This window comes from Triturus cristatus, chromosome 4_1 (assembly GCF_964204655.1).
Source record: "Triturus cristatus chromosome 4_1, aTriCri1.1, whole genome shotgun sequence".
Lineage (NCBI taxonomy): Eukaryota > Metazoa > Chordata > Amphibia > Caudata > Salamandridae > Triturus > Triturus cristatus.
This window is the reverse complement of record NC_140585.1, coordinates 323044059-323069120: the sequence shown is the minus strand read 5'-3', so window position 1 is coordinate 323069120 and position 25062 is coordinate 323044059. Positions and strand designations below refer to the sequence as shown.

General features: G+C 45.8%; 1 protein-coding gene across 2 annotated transcripts in view; it reads right to left on the bottom strand.

Annotated features, from left to right (window-relative positions):
- Positions 1–25062, bottom strand: part of LOC146854875 (sodium- and chloride-dependent GABA transporter 2-like) — a 494662-nt gene that overhangs the window by 194751 nt on the left and 274849 nt on the right. For both annotated transcript variants that reach the window (XM_085652278.1, XM_085652279.1), the window contains 2 exons: positions 18896–18977; positions 2044–2176 (listed from right to left, as the gene is read on the bottom strand). In XM_085652278.1, the coding sequence (XP_085508404.1) occupies positions 2044–2176; positions 18896–18977 (215 nt within the window). The remainder of the gene's footprint in view (positions 1–2043; positions 2177–18895; positions 18978–25062) is intronic.

The following is a 25062-nucleotide window of genomic DNA, read 5'->3' as shown; positions in this document are numbered from 1 at the left end:
ATCGCCTCACCCCCGTAACAAAATAAATACTGTCAACTCGATAATCGCAGCGTGGCAGGCGCTGGGTCGGCTGGCTGGCAAATCACCATTATATTCGCCACTGCTCCAAGTTGCTTATCATGTGAACATCATGGTAACGCATGATGAACTCCTTATGCGCATTTTGGCACAGGCGGGTATTGAAAAGATGCAAGATCTATTTCCTGATGGCTCGTTTTTGACCTCAGCTGATACGGAATATATACAAAATAAAACCCTGTTGTTTAATTTTACGTTGCATAGATTGAGAGGGGCTGCACGAGTCCATTTTCCCACATTCCCCATGGAACCTCCAACATTAATGGCTTTACAGACCTTGCTAATTAGCCCCACCAGGCACAAACTTGTCACTAAACTCTATCGGGCCGCCAGGGCGGATAGAACATTTCCTGAGGACAAGAGTCTTAATAAGTGGAATGAGAACTTAGACCCACCACTCTCTAGCGAAGATTGGGAACATTACTGTAGTCTAATTGGGGCCCTCACATCTAGCGGGAACCTTCGTATTATACACTTCAAGTTTCTTCACCAACTTTATCACACACCACAGCGGCTTTTTAGATATGGACTGCGAGAATCAGATAGGTGCACCCGCTGCGGTACTTCCGGGGCGGATTTTTGGCATCTAGCCTGGTCATGTGACACGGTACGGACGTACTGGACTGCGGTTATCAGCACATTATCTAGAATCTTTGGTGTCGCCCTGATCTGTTCACCCCAGGTATGCTTGTTGGGCCTACTCCCCATTTTAAAAGGTGCTATAGGTAGACTAGCTAGAGTAGCATTGCTCATTTCGAAACGACGAGTGGCAATGGTATGGGATAGCAAACGTAAGCCCTCGGAGGCACAATGGCTTAAAGATTTGGCATATTGCTGGGAGAATCTGGTGTTGTATGCAGAAGAGCTGCCAGTGACCTCTCGACCAACTGATATTTGGGAACCCCTATTCATTTATTTGCGCTCCATTGCTGTGCATGATGCCCCTGATACAGCAGCTATATAACTGCTAATGTTGCCTTGGAATATGTTGTATTGGCATTGTATATATGTGGCAACCAGTGGAATCTACCTTGCTATGCGTACTTAATGCGGCCTCTTTTCCTTTTAGTTGCTATGATGTTTGAGGATGTTAGCCCTTCTTGCTAGCCTTTCATTGTCTGCATCGCACTTATAGTGCATTATTGTCGATGTGTATTGTGATGCATTGTGAAAATCATAAATAAAATTAAAAAAAATAAAAATGTGTAATGTAGGGAAGAATATAGGTGAAGGGTAATGAAATTACTGAGGCCTATATTATGGTACCTATATGGAATATAACAGCCTCTAATTGCCATATTTAATACTGGAGAAAAGCGTAGTTCAACAGATGTCCAGACCATAAACGCCATCACATTCATGTCACAGGTGTTCGTGGCATGACAAGGATGTATGCTGAGTTTCACCATGTGTGTAGTTCCAATCGTGGAGACTGCAGCTGAACTGAAATATCTAGCACCAGTCTATTTCTCCACAGTTTGGAGGACCGACCGGAGCACCTCCAGACATTAGTGCACACATGTTGATGCACACTGCATGGAATACTCTCCCACTGTTGTAACTGCATGTGTCACAGCTATTTGCATCTGATACATAAACCTACTTATCTATCATACTAGCTTAGCAATCTTATAAAACGGCTTCTCCTAGAACAGCTGCTTTTTCATAAGGTACTGTTTTACTGGGTGAAGCTGGAGTACTTCTCTCTTCTGAGGCCAACAATTCAGCCCACTTTGATTATGGAAGAGTCATTCTAATAGTGAACAGCTCCGAAACAATTTCAGGGGGTTCATTTTCATATCAAATGGATACCATGTCAACAGAACCATGTAGAAGTTAGGTGCGTGAACTATGGTACATTTTTTATTACCTATGATATGTTGCTGTTCTAGTGTCTGTGATCTGTTCATTTCTACCAGAATCCTAAACACAATGATGCAGAATGAATGGATGCTGAGGTCTTACCTTTCCAGTAGATTTGACTCCTTTCCAAATGCAGAAGTAACAGATGATCCAGGCCAGGAGTAGGCACAAGGCCAGCTTCCACTGTATGCTGCCCATATTTTCTATGCCATCAGACATATGCAGGACATGCCTTCTATTGGGGACAGGAAGGGGTCATGAAAATCATAAGTTGAATATATATCATAGCTTTATTCTGCTTTATCCACCTTATAATCTCCCATTGAAAGAAATGTCAATTTACTTTCCATCTCGGTTAATTTTTAGCTTTTTCTGAAGATTTTAAGCATGCATTCAACCCTCGGTTTCCCATCAACTTACCTAAAGCCAATTAGAGTACAGTAGAAACACCCGAAAACTAGCATATGACCCATGCTTCCTGCAAAGGACTGTAGAAAATGTAAGAACACCAGCCATTATATATACTATGGAGTCAAATAATAGTAATTTCTATTTGACCAAACAACCGCATTAGGATCTGTATGGTCAAACTTTCATGCACTTTGTAGAAAGCTGCATTGTCAACTTTAGCTGGATGACCCAGTGTTGTTTCATCGCAGAATCAACATCCGAGAGCGCAAGGTGGATTTGTCTCATTTTTGTTCTGCTTCAACAGCAAAGTACACAAATCTATTGGATAAGGGTAATGGTGGGCTTGTACAAACAAAACGTACCCCAACTCATAGCCTCATTCACCAGTGTGTGGTGAAACAGGTTGGTGGCAGCTATATTCTTAATTCAGAGGTTTAGGTCTTTTTACCTGTCGATCCAGGAAAAGGACCTACTGACACCTCATATACATTTTACTCAGCTCCCCATTATGTGAGTCTGGCACACAGGTTGAGTTTGCCATGATGGGCTTGATAAGCTATGTTTCCCTTAAAAATCCAGAAGTGCATTTGCGACATGGGGCAAAGCACGTCCATGATCTACCAGGCCCGGGAATCTGTCATGTAGTAGATAGTCTTGTGTTGTCACCCAACTTACATCTGTCCTTAGCTGGCATTCACTGGGCTGGTGCAAAAAGAAGAATCTAGACATATTGTTGGAACCCAATAATCCAGCTCAAGTTGTTTTGAGGAATTCATATTTACCGATTCTTCTGGTTAAGGAGAAGAGCACATGGAAGGAGGAATACCCTGAGGTGTTTCAAGAGAAGTTAGGCATACTGAAAGATTTAATGCATAAAATAAAAGTAACGGAGGGTGCGTGCTCAGTGGTTCATAAAGTTAGGAGAGTACCCTTAGCCTTGCATGCTGATTTGAAGAAGGAATTGCATAGGTTATGTGAGCAAGGTGTCATTGAATCTATAGAATGTTCACACTGGATAACCTCCATTGTTTTACCACGCAAGGGTAGTGGTTCTGTTGGTATGTGTGTGGACTTACTCTATTTACGTAATCAAATATGGATAGATCAGCACCCCATTCCCAATATCACAGAAATGGTATCCACTATGTAGAGGAGCAACATATTTAGTCTACTTGATATGAATTAAGCGTATCATCAGATTGATTTGCATCCTAACTTTAGGCAACTAACTTCTTTCATAACCACGGAAGTTTTCTTCTGTTTCAAACATATGTCATTTGGATTGGCATCAGCTCAGCTGTTTTTCAGAGGGTTGTAGAAAGTTTATTTAAGGGTCTAGAAGGAGTTATTGCATTCCAGGATGATGTTTTAGTATTTGGCAAGGACCAGGATCAACACGTTAGGAGAGTGCAGCAAGTTTTGTCCATTTTAACAGAGAAGTGGGTGACATTGAGTGTGGGCAAAATTTAATTCTCTCAGCATTGATTACTTAGGTTACACATTGTCTGCTATGGATCTTGCTTTCAAGGCGCTGTGATAAATGTTGCGCTTTATAAATGAATAAATAAATAAAATAACTAGAGTCCATGTTAGTGGATGCAATTGGTAATTTTAAACCTCCTGAGAACAAATATCAATTACGATCTTGTTTGGGTTTGATTGAATTCTTCACCAGAGTCATTCCCAAATGTGCAGAAAAAACATTCAACATGTGGAATTTACTTAAAAAGAGTGTTCGATTTGTGTGGTGTGAGGGGTGAAACCAAGAATTTGAGTGTATTAAAAAGGAGGTTATTTAGCAATACTTGTAAAATCATTTGATACGCAGGACAAGAGCATCAATATGACTGATGCCTGTCAGATGGGCCTTGGTGCTGTACTAATTCAATGCAGGGATGGCAAGGATGAAGTTGTAGCTTTTGCTTCTAGAAGCTTAAAGGGAGCGAAGTCCTCTTATTCAGTAATCGAGTGAGAGGAATTCGCTTGTTGGTTGGGTATTGCACATTTCAAAACGTATATATGTGGCACACATTTCATCCTGCGAGTTGACCATAAACCTCTGGTTCAACTTTTCACCACAAAAGGCATGGAATGTGCCACACCAAGAATTGCTAAGTGGCAATACAGATTTCAGTAGTATGAGTATCATGTGCAGTACTAACTGGAGCTAAAAATGTGTTGGCGGATTGCATGTCTCGCCTTCATAGTTGTGATAAGCTGGGCAATGATGAAAACATGGATGAAGCTGCAGTGGAAGCACATTTGGTATGTGTGATGGAACAACATTGTCATGGGACCATATCTGAAAGTGAATGGGTTGCGGCATGTCAATTCGGATGAACTGTGAAGGAAGCAAGGGTTGGCATTCTTCAAGGTTGGTCACAATGGAAATCTGATGGGGTGAAAAATGATGTGTATAAGCACATCTTTGAAGGATGAGCGGACCTTGTGTTACTCAAACACTCCTTGTTATGCAGTATCCTGTATCCTATTTTCCAGCAGTCATAGAGGAAATACACAAGAATTATTTGAACATCTGCTGCCTGAATTATGTTTATGGTATGTAATTGAGCCCGTTGTTTTCCTAGTGTTTCATGTCAGTAACCTTAAGAGCTTGTTTTATATTTGACTATATGTATTATATGTATATAAATGTATTGTATATGTGTATACAGAAGAATCTATGATTCATTAATCGATTAATTTAAATTGATTTTAATGAACTTGCCTCAGACTTTGAAAGAAAGATAGAGTGAAAAGATACCACTTATTCTTTCAGTGCTGTACTCTCCAGAGTCCAAGTGCAAACTGTTCAGGTTTGCTCCTGAATTTCTTTTGTAATACAGATAGAGATCGGGTGAGTTAAACCCTCCACATGAATATGGTAGAGTCATGATATCCCAAACTATCCTGGGTTGTTTACCCACCCACACTAGCTTTATCATGTGGGTACCAAGATTTTGAAAACGCGACTACGCAGTGTGATGGAGATGTTATTAAAAAGGTGCAGAAATGGAGGTAAGACTACCATTTTCATCATAGCTATTCTATCAGAAAGAGGGAATAATAATAATAATAAATCATTTATAAAGCGCCTGGCTACACCGACTGGTATGTGCCCGCGCTACAGAAACAGCTACATGCAGAATCAGGCAGGACGGCGTAGCTCCTATCTAGTAAAGTCAGGTTTTCAGGCCTCTACAGAAAACACTTTCAGATTTTTCTGCACGCAACGAAGGCTGAAGTGTCTTTCAATTTTTGGCTGCCAAATGAGCAGGCACCCATCCTTGCCCTTTTGATTTTTGGGACTTCGCGCAGATGTGCTCCTGTCGATCTCAGCTGACGAGTAGGATTGTAAGGGGTCAGGAGATAATGCAGGTAGCTGGGTCCTTTTCCCTGTAGACTCCGGTGACAGAAACACAAGGCTTTGAAAGGAATTCTTTTACAAACCAGTAGCAAGTGAAGGGTATGAAGGACTTTCTTCGCGGAAGCTCGCTTGGGTAGATTAAGAACTAGGCGTGCTGTCGCATTCTGAATACGTTGCAGCTGCTGCAAGCATCCTTTTGTTGCTCCCAAATAGAGGACATTACCATAGTCCAGTTGCGAGGTACCAAGAGTGTGAACCTGGGTTTTCCTAGCTGAGGCGGGAAGGATGTCCAAGGTTTTCCTTAGCATTTTAAGGATATCAAAGCATCTCCCTGCAACCTTTCTTGTGTGGGTCTTGAAGGATTGATTCGGATCGAGCCACACCTCAAGATTTTTTACTTCTGGTTTAGGAGTGGGCACAGGCCCCAACCTCTGGGACCACCAAGCCAAGCATCAGAAGGAGGGGGATTTCCCTATGACCATTACCTCCGTTTTACTGCCATTCAATTTCAGGCAGTTGTTCAGCATCCATGAAGCTAGGTCTTTTAGGCAGAAGGAGAACTGGGTTGGTGGCTCATCTGAGTCCTGGGCTAGGGTCACTACAAGCTGGGTATCATCCGCATATGACACTATAGTGATCTTGTGTTTTTCCACAATATCTGCCAGAGGGCAGATATATAGATTAATAAGGGTAGGGCTCAAAATAGAGCCTTGTGGAACACCTTGTGAGGGTGGCAAGAATGTTGATATGTGCGTATGCTGTGCAACCTGGAAACTACGGTCCTGTGGAAAGGACCTCATCCACTTTAGCGCTTCTCCATCCAGGAAGCATGCCTGTAATTGCTGTAAGAGTAGTTTGTGGGATACAGTGTCAAATGCTGCACTTCGGTCCAACAGGACAAAGGTCGCCAACTGACCGGCATCCACGCGCCTCCACAGTGACTCCGTGGCGAAGAAAAGTGCTGACTCATTCGGAATGTGGCTCTAAACCCAGATTGCGTGGGGTGGAGAAGATTATGCTGATTAATGTATGCCACTAATTGTTTGTTCACCACCTTCTCTGCTATTTTAGAAATGTAAGGGAGTAGAGAGATGGGACGAAGATTTTCCAGCAGCTCCGGGTCGGCCGAGGGTTTTTCTTCAAAGGCCGAACAATCTTGTGTTTCCAAATCCTCGGGACCCCCCACATTTAAAGGATAGTTCCAGCAGTTGCTGCAAATAGGGTAGTATCATATCTAGCCCCTCCTTTATTCTGCTCGCCGTTGCTGGGTCAATTGGCGTGCCAGATGTAATACTTAGGGCCACCCCCTTCAGATCTATCACTGGGTGGGACAGAAATTCCCAGAGAGGGTTAATCCTGGGCTCAGTAGATCTCTCGGGCTTTGAGATAGGGCCGTTACAGGCCTCCTCAGGTAAGGTGTTGTATATTTTGGATGCTTGAATAGAAAGAAGTCAGCAATCCGATTGCACAGCTCAGGGAAGCTGGTAGGCAGAATCAGTGTCCTCTCTAGGAAGGATATGTCTGTGAGGATAGCAAATAGTTCCTTAGAGGAGTTTTGTGCCATTTCTATTGTCTCCTTATAGTAGGTGGCACGCCTTTTTTTCATCAGGGAGTGGTACTTTTTTGTTATGACTTATAAGCAACCTTATTATCTTTCGAGGAATCTATCCTCCATTTGCACTCAAGGCATTTACAGCCTTGTTTAGTGATTCTGAGCTCTTCATTATACCACAGTGCTGATTTGGACCATCTCTGAGGAGTCTTTGTGGTCCACGGTACAACTACATCCAGTGATTCCGTGATCCGCTAATCCACTGCTGAGTTGGGCATGTTAATCTCGTTACCCAGTAGTGGTAGATTTTTCTGTAAGGCGCAGGTGAAACTCTCAATATTGAAACTGGTCCATTTTCTGCGTGGGAAAGCAGGGCCTCTTCTTTGTGTGTGTCGGTGCTTGCCTAGTGGGATATAGAAGGCCTCAAGATGGTGGTCATACCATGGGACAGGGGTCGGGGCTCAACCACTAGCTCTTAATGGTTCAAGAAAATGGGGTATAACACATGACCCGACCGATGTGTCGGGACCACGGACTTAAGTTCTAGCTGTAAGGTGGCCAATTCTTTATATAGTGCTTGAACCTCACTCTTCATGTGATCCTCCACATGTAGATTTAAGTCACCCAGCACCATAAAGTTGTTATGGCGTAGTGCTGGTTGCATCACTATTTCTGCAAGATTAGACGTGAAGTTAGTAGCCAAGCCCGGGGGTTGATATATCAAGAGACCGTTCAGAATAAGATCACTTGCCCTCTTTAGAGTGAAGTGCGCTGCTTCGGCATTTTCTATATCAGCTTTGTCCATGGTACAATTTAATGACAGGTGGGAAATGATGGCTATTCCTCTTCCACGCCTAACGGGGTGGTCTTGTCTAAGGATGCCATAGCCATGAGGGAGGGCTTCTAGTATGTCCAGGGCAGAGTCCCCATTCAGCCAGTTTTCTGTAAGGAACATGGCATCAGGGTGGTTATCTAAAATGTAGTTGCAGATTTCAATTTTATGTTTAGTGAGTGACCTGCAATTAATAAGAGCAAACTTTAAGTTGTGCTCTTACCTAAGTGCTGTCTTATCTAAATTAGATACAAAAGGTCAGGGGGTGCAGCATAAAGTTTCTGCATTTACCAGCAGCGAATGGTAGCATGAATCGGGTAAAGGTCTTTCCAGCCCCTTTAATTCCTTTCCCGAGTACATTCCTGAGGAATGGAAGCTTAATTCACCTCTCTATCTTATCTTCTAGTTAGTTTTGTTATTGCTGTGCCAAAATGTTCACACACCACCACTTCAGGGTCCCTGTTTATACATATCCCTATGTATTTCACCGGCTCAGTGCTCCATTCTAGCGGGTATTCAAGTTGTGGGGTTTAGTTAAGGGGGTCACCGGAAGTACCATGGACTTTCACCAGTTACTACTTAGACCAGAGTGTCTCTCAAATCTAATGTACTCTCTTAAAATAGCATATAGCTATACGTATATAACCATATCTTCTGTGTACACTGAAATGCCTATGGGGCGATGTCGGAATTTCAACGCTGCATTTGCATGTCATTGCCTAATCACGCATGTGAGTGGTTCCATGGACATAGCAAATAGGATTGAGGAGAGGGGGCAACCCTGCCTTGTTCCACTGTTTATAGTCGGCTGCGCCAAGGTGTGCCCATTCATGCGGACTCTCACCACTGGACCCTAGTATAGTAGTCTCGCCCACTGGATGAACAAGTCAGGCATTCCTATGCATCCCAGTATGGTAAATAAATACCCCCAGGCTATAGAGACAAAGGCTCTAGAAATACTGCTGCTGCCTCAAACTCCAGGTCCAACTTATATTGTGCGTAGGTGGTGCATGGTGGAGTGCATTGGAATAAAGCCTGACTGGTCTGGTAATATTACATTTTAGATCAGAGCAGAGGCCGGAGCCTGATAGCCATGATCGTCACTAGTATCTTACTAGTCCTTTCGGGCTGTATATCTGGTTTCAATAATGCTACTATCATAGCCCTTCCGCAATGTTGGTGGGAGGAACTGTTTAATGTAGGCCTCCTCATAGATGGCTAAGAGATATGGTGTTATCAATTCCGCAAACTCCTTGTAGAATTCATTAGTTAGCGTTAGCCCATCTGCCCCTGGTGCCCTCCCATTGGGTAATGATCGTATTTCTTCCCGTACTTCATCCGATGTCAGGGGCTCGTGAGAGGTATTCCCTTTGCCCCCCTGTGAGCCAAGCAAGGGCGATGTCATCTAAATATTTCTACTGTGGCGGCTGTTCCACAAGATGCACATAGGGAGCCATAAAAGTCCGAAAAGGTATCCAATATTACTTGTACATCATAGTGATCAGTTCCTCTACTGTCTGTGTCATATACTACATTATATGGTGCACTATCTGGGCGTGGTCTGCTAGCTAATGTCCATCCTGGCCGACTACCCTCTCCATATGCCCTTGCCACCTGGCTCTGTGCCATGTAGCAGAGCTCTTTCTCTGCCATATTGTTGTATTGTGTAAGATGCTCTCCAATAGCAGCCATGGTTTTTACCCAATGTGTCTGCTCAGACGTTGACCTAGCGCCTTTTTGCAGCATCTGTAATTGTGTGCGTATGTCTTTTAAGATGCCCGCGTATGTACTGATACATATTCTCTTTATTGTCACTTTCAAGGTCTCCCAGAGAACATCTGCTCCTGTCACCGAGCCTCTGTTTACTTCAAAACATTCCCTTACAGGGTTCCTTATATGTCGGGTCCAGTAGGGCAGTGGCTTTAAATGTCCAGAGAAATTTAGCAGGCTTGTGTGTAGGGACCATCATCATCAACTTAACTGGCTTATGACCTGATAGACTTCTGGTAAGATGCTGGACCCCCACCATTCAGTTGCTGATGCCGCCGGTCCCCTACCAGTAATCCAGCCGGGACCAAGTGGCATGCACTGATAACATGAAAGTGCTCTCCCTTGTTTCTGGGTTGTGCAGTCACCATATGTTTACTATTTGAAACTCTTCCATACACTCTAATAGCACCCTGGCTGATTGTCTTCTATGCCCGGACACTCCAGATGATCTGTCGTATGCTGCGTCTAGTGGCACGTTCAGGTCCATGCCACAAATAATCTTTGATTGTGGAAGAGAGGGCAACCTACTCCACAATCCTGCATAAAATTGGGGATTGTTCATGTTAGGACCATATTTATTCCCAAATGTGATCTTGGAACCATATAGTACCCCCCTACAATAGCATATCTGCCCATGTCATCTGTAAGCATGTGAGTCACTTCAAAAAACTCCTTTCTTAATCAAGATCAAGACCCCTCCCACAGTGTACTCTGCTTGTGTGGTCAAATGTGTTTCTTGTAAAGGCGCTATTTTTATATTATGCCTGTCAAGATAAGCCAGTTCTTGTTGTGGTTTGCAGGGGTCATTTATGCATGCACATTCCAGGAGATCATTGAGATGGGTTCTTGCCTCTGGGACTTGGGTCATATATGTTGATGTCGCTGCTGTGTCTGTGATGTGGAAAGTACCTAGCGTTGTACTGTTCCAGGTTTTGGCAATGATTTTACCATGCAAACCTCCCTCCCCCATCCACTTTTCATGGCCATGAGCAGTGGTTCTAGGGGCACTACTGCCACACCACATCTGGAATCTGGTGGTAGCTCTGAGCACAATGCAACTTATTACAGAAGTGCTTTGTGGCACGGTCTCCCTGTGGTAAAATCCATAGCACTTACTTCACAGTGCGCTACTGGTGGCGCTCTCTCCATTTTCCATATGTTCCTGGCACATAAAGACAGAATACACCTAGTCTGGGACATGGATTGTGGAGCTATTAGAGGGATGCGCAGTATCACGCTGTTCCCTTCATTTTAGGTGTTCTCTTGTTTACTGTTTCTTTTCCTATCACAGGCCGCCGCAATAAGTCCCACCTCTTAGAACGTCAGCTAACGTGGCTGCCAGCTTTGGTGGGGCTCGCCTATAAAATGAAACCCCACCCCTTTCTCTGGGCTTGTTATTCCGTTCCCCATACTGGAAGCTGAGGCAGTGAGACTCCAGTCATTTTTGCGCCAACGGCGGTCAAGCGTCAAGGAGATTTCCAGGCCTTGGATGAAAGCTGGCATGTACGAGTTGGAAAATCAGTGCAGGTGGGAAACTGGAAGTGCTCCACTTTTCGCGGTAAGAGCTTTCCTTCCCTAAGACTTGAACCGTTCATTTTTTTAACTTTTGTTGGCATTCAGATACGACGCACGTCGTTTTTGTCATATTACCAAAAGGATACAATAAATACAAAATAGACTTTGACTGTGTATAAAGTTGCGTGGCAGGTTCTGCTCATCATAGATGTATAAATAGTTCACAGTACAGTGAAGAAAAAACAATACCAAAGCTGTCCCTTGTGGGTTTTTACCTCACAGCAATTACAGTGATGCTGTGCACCATAACAGCCAAGTAAAGAGTGATCAGTGGTAGGTTTATTGCTTCATTACATGGTCTTTCTTATTTATGTGTGATAAAACAATGTACGTAATAGAACATAGTCTGTAGTTTAACATGCCCAATGTTTTCTATTCTAGATTTGTTCTCTCTCTTCATTCCATAACTAAGACAGCTTTCAGGTGAATGCATTAGCCAGTGTTAAGCATTAAATGATACTTGATAAAGAATTAGACAGTCTAACTCACAGTGTTGATTTTCTTACATATCTCCTTCCCCACTGTGGCTTTCCCAACAGCCTTCCCCCACCTGGCCACTCTAATAGTCTGTGTCATAACAATACTCAGACTTGGAGTTGTCTGGGGGTGGACCCTTCTAACTTCGAGCAAGCTCAGAGAAAACACGTCCTTGACACCACTTCAGCATCCCAATCATGTGAAAGAATTTCCTGTGCAACTTATCCACATCTGAGTATGGCAACTGCAACAGTAAAGAACCGCAACTCAGTGCCTTTAACATCTGTAAACTAATGTGGGTGATACCCCAAGGGGGCAGGTACAACACAAATGTCCACCCAAGGACCGGGGGTTGCCGTGAGGTGTGTCAGATCTGGCACGTTACACATTTTTAGGTTTTGCTAGTAGAGACCACCACTTTCCCTAAGGGTAATGAATGCTATGTCCAGCAACATTACTTGTTTCACTATGCATTCGAGGTAGTGCGAACAGATACAACATTTGCCCTGGATGTGTTGGCCCTACAGGCTTCTCTCCACTGCCAGGTATGTCCACTGTGCTTGTTATATTCACCTTGACTCTCACAAGTCCTGTCAACCCAGCGAGAATGAGGTGGTGAGAGCCCCCACCCTCCTCAAATGGGCACTAATCAAATGAGTCTGCATTTGCAGGCTGGCCTCTTTAGCCTGTTGGAGGAAAGCTTGATATAGTCAATCCCTGCCTGGGGTGTAAAAAAATCATATCTTCGCTTTGGTGTTCAATTTTAAGCCTTTCATATATAATCTCTTCCTTTTGTAGACGTTTCTTCACAGGAAATTGCTTCCGCGCTGCCTGTACCATTGCCATAAAATCTGGGAAGAAGGCCACCGTACTACCTTGATAATTAATGTCCCATTTTTCTCTCGCCAAGCGCAGGATCGCATCCCTGTCCCTATAATTTAAGAGCTTTGCAATTATTGTCCATGGGATTGCCCCCGGTGGAGGTCGTGGTGTTAGGGATTGATGAGCACATTCTACCACCAACATCTTCGACAAGATATCAGATCCAAAAATATCTGACACCATTTGTTCAATATATAGCTCTAGTTTCCCGGTGTTTGTTGTTTCAGGGATTCCCATTATTCGTAGGTTATTTCGCCTAGAGAGAGGTTTCAGATCTTCATTCTTGGCCTGGATCAGGGTGAGTACTATTTCCATGTTAAGGTATTTCTCATTTAGGGCCTGCGTTGTATCGTCTGAAGCTGAAATCTGTTGCTACGCCTCCGTTAACCTGGCTGCATGTTGATCCAATTTTGCTGTGAGACTATTCATTCTTAAGTTGAGGCGATCAATGTTGCCATCCATAGTCAGCAAACTCAGCTGCATCGTAAGTAGGGTGCTTTCTAGAGAACTACTTTGGTTCTCCATGTCTGGTTCAGCTTGTGTTTCATCTGCTCCCCAAGGGCCGTTCTTGGATTCTAATGTTAGTTTGGGCTGGGACTTGTCTGCTTTTCCCATTGAAGCCATCTATTATATCGACTATCTCACTGCTTACACAATCAAAGCCTACCGCTCCTTTACCCCGGGTGTCTTCAAACTTAAAGCTGGCGGATCTTGCCGTTCTCAGCCAGCCCTCACACCAAGTTCTACATTCACACTTAGGCCCAGCTCGTGTTCCTGATGTCTTGCTTTTTATTTCATCACAGTAGTCTCTTTTTATGGGTTTTTCCCCTCCTGCCTTCCTTTTTTGTTTTTTTTTCCGGCGTGTTTTTTTCTCCTGCTATGCCACGTGTGCAATTGTCAATTTCCTGCATTCAGCTTGTGTGCTTACGCCTCTTCCTTGAGCGCTTCCACTTTATATATTAAGGTCCAGCATAGCCTTGTCTTTGCTGATCAGGAGAAGCCCTGGCTCATTTTCTTGATCCCACTCCCCACTCCTTCTGCTCTCAGTGTGTACGAGTTTTACTGCAGCCTCACACTGTGAATAAATCCAAGTGCTGGTCCGACTCTCCAACATTCTCTCCCTCGCGGCTGTATTCCGCATGGCCAGAGGAGCCCTCAGTGGTGCAGCCAATCAGGAAGTGGTCAGCTGTTGGTTTCAGCACCACCACTCCTGGCCCTGGGCTAGGAGCCCTCCAGGGCCGTTCTACATGCAGAGATCTTACCATGCATCCTCTGCAGCCCATGTTAACCCACCAGCTATCTCCTGCTGAGCATCACAGCCACGTCGCCACTGGGTCACGCAGTCCCAGCATGGCTACTCTGTAGACCTGCTGCTACAGCACCCCTAGCATCTCTTTCACAGCAGTGTGCATCACTGACCTGCTCATGATTGCTCACCCTGGGTCTGCACAGGCTCCCTCTTCTACCTTCACTCGGGGTTCCGTATCACCCAGTGTCCAAAAGAGCGCAGCCGCAGCTGTCTGTTTCAAGGGTCTGTCCCAATGGTCAGCACTCCAGCCGTTAGAGTGAGGTCATTAGAGGGAGGTTGTATGTTCTCTCTTCCTGCAGCGGCTAATTCAGACACCACGGTCACTGCTATCTTGTTTCTCACGGTCTGCGGTCTCAGCGCCCGATGCCAGGGGCATTTTGGTATTCTATCCTCCACATCCAGAAACTCTCACCGTCTATTGCTTTTAGCACCATTCACCAGCCGTTGTCTTCACTTTTCTAGATTCCAAAGTGCCAGATGACAGGAGTCTGTATAGATTTTGAGCTCACGGCCAGCGGGGCTGCACTTCAGTGCGGCCACCTTGCCATGGGCTCTTTGGTATCCCCTCCCTGAGCCTGATAAGGCCCTGAGGACCCTATTCCCCACGGCTGTTTGTTGTTAATTAAAGGGAAAGGGGGTCACTAGGGCCTTGTTCGGCCACGGGGACCCCATCACCTAGGGCCATTTCTAAAAATAAGGGAGAGGGGGCTGCATGACCCTCCTCCCTGAGCTCTTATCGACCCTGGGAACCCCCATTCCTATGGGGTCACTTATTTAAATAAAGGGGAGGGGGCTGCACAGCTTCCCTTCCCCCAGCCTTGTTAGGCTCTGAAGACCCCATTCCCCATTATTTAAATAAAATGGTGGGGGGGCCACGCGGCCACCTTCCCCTAGCCCATTTAGGCACTGGGAACCCCATCCCCAGGGACTTAATTTGTGAGATGTGGGTGCCCTAGTGCCTATCCAGTGAACCTAACATACTCTCAATGATGGTTGCAGGGAAGCCCAAATGGCCCCATCCTCCAGCAGCTCCCCAGAGTGTAGCAGGAGCTGCCATTGGTCCCGCCCACAGGAAGAAGCTACTGTGCTGCTCGATGCAGGCAGGATTGATATTTTGATCTGTTTTCCTGCCCGCATAAGTGCGGGCAGGGAAACATATCTAAAGCCTGCTCCCAGTGAGTGGGAGAAATTTCACAGCTCCCACCCACTGGGAGTGGACTTGTTGTTTGCTCCAGCTTGGTAGGAAATTTAAAAATGCTTCTGCCAAGTGAAAGCAAACACAGGTTTCTTTGCCCATGCTGCTGTGGGCAGAGAAACCAATATGTTTAGTCCCCTCGCCTGGATTTTATAATTATAATATAAGGTGGTCTCTGGCTCTATGGGGGGGGGGCCCAGGCAAAAAAAAATGGTGGGTGCCATTTTATAATTTATATAAGGGGAAGATGCATCTGCAGGGCCCCCCTCACCAGCCCATTTATGGCTCTGGGCATCCCATCCCTGGGGCCATGTGTATGAAAGGGGAGAGTGGCATGCAACCCCCTCTCCAAGATGTTTATGTTCCCAGGGAGCACCTCTCCTGTTGCCCAAACTAGTTATGGGGAGGGGGTTGAATGGCTCTCCTCCTTACACCATTTTTAGCCCCGGTGACCCCATCGCCAGGGCCCAATTAAGGTTTTTGGGGAGGGGGCATGCAGAACCCCTCCCCAAGCAGTATTCAGCCCCAGAGACCCCATCTCCCAGGGCCCAAAGTATATTTTAAGAAGGCAGGGGCTGTGCTGGCTTGAGTCTTTAATTGCCCCAGGGACACTATCCCCAGGGGACAACTCAATTGCTTTGTCGTAGAGAGCCCACACCCGGGACACAGTATTCTCCTGCACACACTGGCACACACAACGTCTGATCCCGCTGGATGGGATCAGACTAGAGATCTTTTTCCCTGCCCCAGTGATGTAAGCATGGAAACAGATCAACAGATTGCTCCTGCCTGGAATGAGCAGCATAAATAGCTGCTCCCGCCAGGGGGGAGCAATGCTGAGTCCCACAGCTTGCAGGAATCTGGCTGTGGCCGAGGGTGCCATGGATGTGCCAAAGGTAAGGTCCCAACATATGCTTGGCAGGTGCCTTGGGTGGGCAATGGGGCACCTAATTTTCACTGTGAAGGGCCCAAAGTATAGGGTCTATGGGGACCTAATATGATCAAAGAGAGGGGACACGCAGACCCACCTTTAAAATAAATACAGCCTCGAGGGATGGAGTTCCCTGGCCTAATAAGGCTCAGGGATGGGGTCCCCAGGTTCTATTAAATCACCGGGGCATGCATCCCCCTCCTTTTATTAATTACTCGGCCCCAGGGGATGGGATCCCCAGGGCCTAATAGGCTTTGGTGAGGGAGGTGCACCCCCATACACTTTTTTATTACATTTTGTCCCTGGGGGATGGATTACCCTGCCGGGCCCAGAGAGGCTTGAAAAGGGAGAGGCCCATGCTCTCTACCCTTTGTAATTGGCTTTGGCTGCTGGGGATGGGGTCCCCAGGGCATGAGAAGGGGTTGTGGAGTGGGGCCATACAGCCTCACTGTCCTTTTAAACAAAAAACGGCAACTGGGGAAAGGAGTCCCTGGGGTCTCTGAAGGCTCAGGGAGGGGGTCTGTGCAAAGTCCCTCCTATTTTTTGTATGTGTAATGTATTTGGCACTGGGGATGTGTTCCCCAGGCCAATTAAGGGGCAGGGAGGGGGCTACACACCCCTATCCGTTTTATATAAAACCCTGCACTTCTGAAACGTAAGCCCTCAGGGCTTGGCCATGGCCCGTGGGGTGACGCAAGCTTTATTTTTGGGGAAGGGGGTATGCAGTCCCCCTTCCTGAGTGATTTTAAAGGTCTGGTGAACCACACCACTTTAATTTTATTGGGAAGGTGGCCCCCTCCCCAAGCCTATTAAATCACCGGGGCATGCATCCCCCTCCTTTTATTAATTACTCGGCCCCAGGGGATGGGATCTCCAGGGCCTAATAGGCTTTGGTGAGGGAGGTGCACCCCATACACTTTTTTATTACATTTTGTCCCTGGGGGATGGATTACCCTGCCGGGCCCAGAGAGGCTTGAAAAGGGAGAGGCCCATGCTCTCTACCCTTTGTAATTGGCTTTGGCTGCTGGGGATGGGGTCCCCAGGGCATGAGAAGGGGTTGTGGAGTGGGGCCATACAGCCTCACTGTCCTTTTAAACAAAAAACGGCAACTGGGGAAAGGAGTCCCTGGGGCCTCTGAAGGCTCAGGGAGGGGGTCTGTGCAAAGTCCCTCCTATTTTTTGTATGTGTAATGTATTTGGCACTGGGGATGTGTTCCCCAGGCCAATTAAGGGGCAGGGAGGGGGCTACACAGCCCTATCCGTTTTATATAAAACCCTGCACTTCTGAAACGTAAGCCCCCAGGGCTTGGCCCTGGCCCGTGGGGTGACGCAAGCTTTATTTTTGGGGAAGGGGGTATGCAGTCCCCCTTCCTGAGTGATTTTAAAGGTCTGGTGAACCACGCCACTTTAATTTTATTGGGAAGGTGGCCCCCTCCCCAAGCCATTTTGGGTTATTGCCGCAGCCTTCAACATTTAAAAATGATGTGGGTGCCCTGAATGGCACTGGGGCATGCATGGTAAAAAGAGAAATGGCAGGATCCCATCGCAGGGCCACACCCTCAACATTTAAAAAGTTGTTTGTGTCCCGGGTGCCACCAGGGTACCCACGGTAAAAGAAAAAATGTCTGCCTCCTGCAGGCAGCCAGGATGGGTGCTGGCTGGAGCTCCAGAGGTCAACAAGCTCCAGAGGTCTACCACAACTGGGCCTACAACTGGACCTGCCTGAGTCCAGTTGACCTCTGCTAGAGTGAGTCCCTGATCCCTAAGAGGTGCCTCCCAAAGTCCAGGACCCTTGGCTGGCTTCAGAGTGCACTCTTCTGCAAAAAAAATTGAAATCCTAAAGTTTAGGCCTCTTCTCAACCGCAAACGGGCTCATTCACGCCAAAGCTTTGTCACGCACGACGGTCTACAACGCAAAGCTCCAGTGAACCCATCTCTTCATGTTACAGCGACCGTCAGCGATGAACGGCACAACGAGATCTGCACTTTGTGCTACAGCAACGGCAGCCCGTGGTGACAGCCAACGCAAAGCTCCAGCAAAACCAGACTGGATCTTCGCACTACAACTACGACCATCCACCAATGCCAGGCCTGCATTTTGCCCTACAGCGATGACCATTTATGATGCCTTCCCTGCTCGTCTTAAGCGCCTCCACCGCAAACTAGACTCTTTGAGTCGGATTTTGAGAAGGTAGCTTATTTAGTGGGACTAACCTGGTCCCTGTATCCGGCCTCACTCCATCATGGTCGGCCTGAACTTGGGAATTTTCCCTGGTTTATCACAACCAGATGACCAAGCACCAAATAGTGCTTTTTGGCACTACACTTACCTAATAGTTTAAAATTGCATAATTCTGATTCTACTTATTGGATTTTTGTCGTTCTGATATCATTTCTGCTGCATAAATACTTTACACATTGTCATTAAGTTGAGCCTGACTGCTTTTGTGTCAAGCTGCCAGGGAATTCAGCACAGGATAATTAAGTGACATTTGTATTTCGGCCTGACAAGGATGGTGGTTGTTGCTTGAGTAGGATTTTCACCCCCTCAATCAAATACTCGATTTCTTATAGTATTTAATAGCCACAGTAGGTCAAACACTGAGTAATTGCAAACAGACCCATAAATCACAGGCATACGAAAGCTCACTTACTCCCAAAATTCAATGACTGGCGATGTGCTGTTTGCAGTTATATTGAAGGAAGAACTGTTTCTCTGGAACTCCACACAGTTATCTGCAGGTCAGATATGAAATACCGTTAGTGAAAACCACATGAGTACAACTCCAAAGAACGTCTTTAGTAAAATATGGCTCAGCTGCATAATTTAACTTTATCTGAACGAGCACCAAGCGTGTTTCATCAACCATATTCTATTGGTTTGTTGAGGAGACCAACTTTGCATGCACAGCTAATGTTTGCTTTAGTTTTCAGTGAGAGGAACAAACTTTACTGTTTTTGTGGGGCTGCAGGAGCAATTGACAAAAAATGGTGGTGACTGTGATCAGAATCACCTTACAGCATCTATTGGGTTCTTACTTGATTTTCCGTCTGGTTTACAGATATCTTAAGGTGCTAGGCTAGTCTTGAGTAAAGTTCATAAATATAAAATACACTCATATGTACAGTTAGCCCACTTCATCAGTTTGTCTTTTCCGTTGGCATTCTGCCCACCACAACATACAGCATCTGGCAATGGAGCAGCACCCTCCAGCTGTGAGCATCCACGTAATAAGAAGAGTCCATTGCATTCTTTTAATAAATAATTTAAGTCATCGATGCATGTTTTAACTATTGTAATTCCGAGATGGTGTAGGCAAAAGGCAAATGGGCCTGTAGTTGTCTGGAATGTCCATGTCTGCACTTGGCTTTTTAAAAAAGAATTTTAGCCTGCTTCCTGCTGGAGTAAACAGTAGCTTTAGCCAGGGACTTATTAGGAGGGCGCTCATATTGGAATTACTAACTTCTACTCCCAAAGCTAAGAGGGAATTGGGGCAGGGATCTGAAAAATCTTATACACTCTTAAAAATTGCTTTTGATTTTTTACTTGCCATTTTGATCCAACCTTCATAGCACTCTCTCTTGGAATGGTTTATCAGCATCACAGAACTTTAAAGAGCCAATTCATACAGTGCTTTCGGCTCTGCATTATATTTCTTTTGCCATTCTCTTTTAGCCCATTTACCTAGTTTTCTCTCCTGCCTGAGCTCATTGCAAGAGAAAGGGGTCGAAATCCTACTTCTTCTAGGTGCATGACCTGGGGCAGGAGCTAAGTTCTCCATTGTAGTGCACAGCCAGTTGTCAACCTTCTGTGTGTCAGAATCAATGGAGCCTGAAAGGATCAGTTTGTTGTTTTCCAGAACAAGCAGCAAGCTGCTCTAAAGAAAAATCTGGTCAAGTGCGAGGCAGCATGAGTCCCTGGACTGCCCTGAGGCTAGATAAGCCAATTGAAATGGATCCAATAGTAATCAGTCGAAGCCAGAGGAGTAAGGTCACTAAACTGAAATTAGAAAAAAACAAACCGATAGTATAGCCCACCGAATGAGTGGCTTGGCAACCCATTGAGAGAGTCCCAACAAGGACATAACGTTAATTTAGATGTGTGTCTCTTTATCGGGTGAACAGTCCCAGTATGACGCAGTGGGAAAATCACAAAATAACCTGAGAGATAGCTTCATTGAGAGGATTAAAAAATATCCTAGCTGGCCGGGGTGGTCTATAAATCAGCAAGCCCACAACCGGCTTTTGGGCATTTAGGGAAAGACAGAATCCAAGCACTTCTTCTTCTAAAACTTTCGAAACTGGGAAGGAGGTTTCAACAATGTTGACAGCCAAATCTCTGTTATGAACAATTTATCAGAGCTTTTGTCCAAGCCCACAGTATAATAGAAAGTTGCACCTCCCCAATGAATAATCCTGTATTTCCAGTAATTCATATAATTTACTCTTATATTACAGACACTTGAACACTGCTAAATGCACATTTGGGGTATATACCACACATACCACTGTACTAATGTAGATTATAGCACATAAAAAATACATAAACACATTGGACATATTTAATGGATTTATCTGCCAAAATATGCATCTGAAAGAAGGTACTTGACTGCATTCAGCACTCTAGGTTCTCAAAAACTGTTCTGATGATTGCCACAAGGGAATAAAAATAGCCCAGGGCTAGGTTTATACGAACAGACCACAAGTTGCGTTTGCAGAGAGGTGTAAAAAGGGGACGTGGCCTTATACCACTCTCAGCAATCCAGCTGTGTGGGGCTTACTGGAGGTACCTGGTGGGCCTGTTGGCCCCCAGGGACCCTCAGTATTCAAGAGGACTTAATCCACCAACTTAGGGTGTGAGGAGGTGCATCAGATTATCATGTGGCTGATGTCATCAGTGATGTCATTTGCGATGTCATCAGTGATGTCACTGACAATGTCATGAATGATGTAATATGTGACGTCATCATCAGTGCATTGCGGGGGCGGGAGTTATAGTTAGCTTATCTAACTAGCTCAACTAACTATAATGGCTGAATTTCTCTGTTTTTGTACAAGTGAAATGTCCAACTACCTATAACATCCCTAAAACCTGTGTTTTTTTCAGTGAATATATATATGTGATCAAGGCCTCTGGAAGGCCGAAACGCGTAATGGCGGCAGTGCTGGGTGATAAATAAACAGAAATACTTGCACTGACATCTGGGTCTGTTTCGTCTGTTCTCGAGCAACGTGGAAGCTGGTGACGGAGTACACGTTTGGGTGAGCTATCATCTGATGGGGGAGGAGCGGGTTTCCACCAATGGAGACATGGCAGGACTAATATAATGCGGTGGGTGGCAGCCTCCTCATTATTTTGGCACGGAAGAAGGCCGATAGGGCCGAAATGCATTTGCCGCAGTTTTTATTAAAGTGCTTCCAAGATTCCCCTGCCTGGCCTCTGCTCTTTTCGCAAGGAGGAGGTTTTGGTGATTTGATACGCGTCAGCCAGTGACGCGATTCAGAGGCCCCCCCTGTGCAAGTTGGCTGAGACATTACTGGTTTCTGCTACGGGGGTTTCGTGTGATTTTCCAAGGTATTGGTTTGGTCTCAGCCCACCTCTAGGTCTGGGAGAAGAAGAGGCGGTGTATTGGGGTCATTGACTTCGTGCCGGGCGGAATGGATTGCCATTTCTGCCCCCGCCTATACGAGTCCTCAACTAGGGGACTGCAGCGGTCTTGGGGACCCGAGGAGGCGCTTGAATTTGAACTTTATAGGATATTGGCTCTCACTGACACCGCGATCCTGCTTGCCGCTGAACACTTGGTTACACTGACACCACGCATCACCTACCTCGGCAAAAGTGCATCCTGGGACATGTAGTTCACCAGTATCCCGTGAACTGCGTTTGGGTGAGCTATCATCTGATGGGGGAGGAGCGGGTTTCCACCAATGGAGACATGGCAGGACTAATATAATGCGGTGGGTGGCAGCCTCCTCATTATTTTGGCACTGAAGAAGGCCGACAGGGCCGAAATGCATTTGCCGCAGTTTTTATTAAAGTGCTTCCAAGATTCCCCTGCGTGGCCTCTGCTCTTTTCGCAAGGAGGAGGTTTTGGTGATTTGATACGCATCAGCCAGTGACACGATTCAGAGGCCCCCGCTGTGCAAGTTGGCTGAGACATTACTGGTTTCTGCTACGGCGGTTTTGTGTGATTTTCCAAGGTATTGGTTTGGTCTCAGCCTGCCTCCAGGTCTGGGAAAAGAAGAGGCAGTGTATTGGGGTCATTGACTTCGTGCCGGGCGGAATGGATTGCCATTTCTGCCCCCGCCTATACGAATCCTCAACTTGGGTGCTGCAGCGGTCTTGGGGACCCGAGGAGGCGCTTGAATTTGAACTTTAAAGGATATTGGCTCTCACTGACACCGCGATCCTGCTTGCCGCTGACCACTTGGTTACACTGACCCCACGCATCACCTACCTCGGCAAAAGTGCATCCTGGGACATGTAGTTCACCAGTATCCCGTGAACTGCGTTTGGGTGAGCTATCATCTGATGGGGAGGAGCGGTTTTCCACCAATGGAGACATGTCAGGACTAATATAATGCGGTGGGTGGCAGCCTCCTCATTATTTTGGCACTGAAGAAGGCCGATAGGGCCGAAATGCATTTGCTGCAGTTTTTATTAAAGTGCTTCCAAGATTCCCCTGCGTGGCCTCTGCTCTTTTTGCAAGGAAGAGGTTTTGGTGATTTGATACGCGTCAGCCAGTGACGCGATTCAGAGGCCCCCGCTGTGCAAGTTGGCTGAGACATTACTGTTTTCTGCTACGGCGGTTTCGTGTGATTTTCCAAGGTATTGGTTTGGTCTCAGCCTGCCTCCAGGTCTGGGAAAAGAAGAGGCAGTGTATTGGGGTCATTGACTTCGTGCTGGGCGGAATGGATTGCCATTTCTGCCCCCGCCTATACGAATCCTCAACTTGGGGGCTGCAGCGGTCTTGGGGACCCGAGGAGGCGCTTGAATTTGAACTTTAAAGGATATTGGCTCTCACTGACACCGCGATGCTGCTTGCCGCTGACCACTTGGTTACACTGACCCCACGCATCACCTACCTCGGCAAAAGTGCATCCTGGGACATGTAGTTCACCAGTATCCCGTGAACTGCGTTTGGGTGAGCTATCATCTGATGGAGGAGGAGCGGGTTTCCACCAATGGAGACATGGCAGGACTAATATAATGCAGTGGTTGGCAGCCTCCTCATTATTTTGGCACTGAAGAAGGCCGATAGGGCCGAAATGCATTTGCCGCAGTTTTTATTTAAGTGCTTCCAAGATTCCCCTGCGTGGCCTCTGCTCTTTTCGCAAGGAGGAGGTTTTGGTGATATATATATATATATATATATATATTACCTACTGGCGGTCGCCAGTAGGTAGTTATAGTTAGGACCACGTTTCCATAGGAAAACCTCAACATTCTATTTTGAATAACTTTGGCGCCGGTCGACGAATCCTCGCGAATTTCTCAAAATAGGTGGGGCGCTACGCTCCGCTCCTACCCTGAAAGTCTCGGGGGGATCCGTCAAGCGGGGGCTGAGATAAAAGGGGGGTCCCAAAACGCGTTTTTCCCATGCATTTTTCCATAGGACCTTTAGAACGAGCTACAGCCCGAACGGCTGAACAGAATTACTCAAAATTTGGCAGAGAGGTAGTCCCTAGGTCAAGGAAGTGCCTTTTGTAGGTTTGGTTTAAATCTGTTCAGTAGATTCTGAGAAAATAGCCTTTAAATCAATATATATATCTGAGCCCGCTTACGGTACGCTTACCGTACGCTTACGGTAAGCGTACGGTGGCGTGCGCGAGCGCGATTCTGATTGGCTCTTAGATCTTAGTAAACATTCGAATCGGCCGAAACCAGGAAGCGGCGGCCGCCATTTTCTGTTTCACTCTGAAAAAAAAAAGAGTGAAAAGAAGAAAAGGGGGCAATGAGGAGAGTTACAGACCCCCTAACATTTGTAAGGGGGTCAAAGAAGGACAGAAAAGTACAAAAAAAACATTAATTGATTTTAAAAAAAATCACGGGGTACGCTTACGGTAAGCGTACGGTAAAAAAAAAAAAAAAATAAATAAATGAAAATCAGATTTAAGAGTTTAGAAATTAGGGAGCTCTAAAAAGAGCTGTTGTGTTTATGGAGTCATTTTTTTAGTGGTACCTACAAGTAAGTACCGATGCAGAGTCTAAGGTTCAAGAGGAAGACTCTGTTCCCTTCATCATTGAAGTGCACACCATCTCCTCTATAAATGTCTTGCATGTTGTAACGCAAGTTGTTGTGGTAAATGGCACCCATACCATAGTCACGGAGGAAAGCAGAAACAGATTTGTTGACGTGCTTTCTTGCTTTGTCAATCTGCGGACAGAAATGATTGGACCAGTTCCATTTTTGCCTTTGGCATATGTTGGAAAACACAAAGGCAGTTTTAGGGAAAAGTGAAAACAGTTGTGCAAAGGTGTCCTTCATAAGCATTTCCAGACCTACCCCAGTCAAAGTGCCTAGGTCATTTCCACCACAGTGCACTATTATGAGGTCAGGGTGTTGGTTTTGCATGAAGGATTTCACCAATGGCATCAATTGGTGCCACTTTAACCCTCTCTGACCAATCCATTTAATGTCTACATTTGGCAAAGCAAGGTCTCTCACCATATCTGTTTTCTCTGCAAACTTTTCACTCCAGAAGACATAGCTGTGCCCTACAATCCACACTGTGAACATCTTCAAAGGAGAACTGGATGCACTCAGGAGGTGTCTTTCAGTAGAATGGCAATATGAAAAGAAAGACAGTTTGGAAA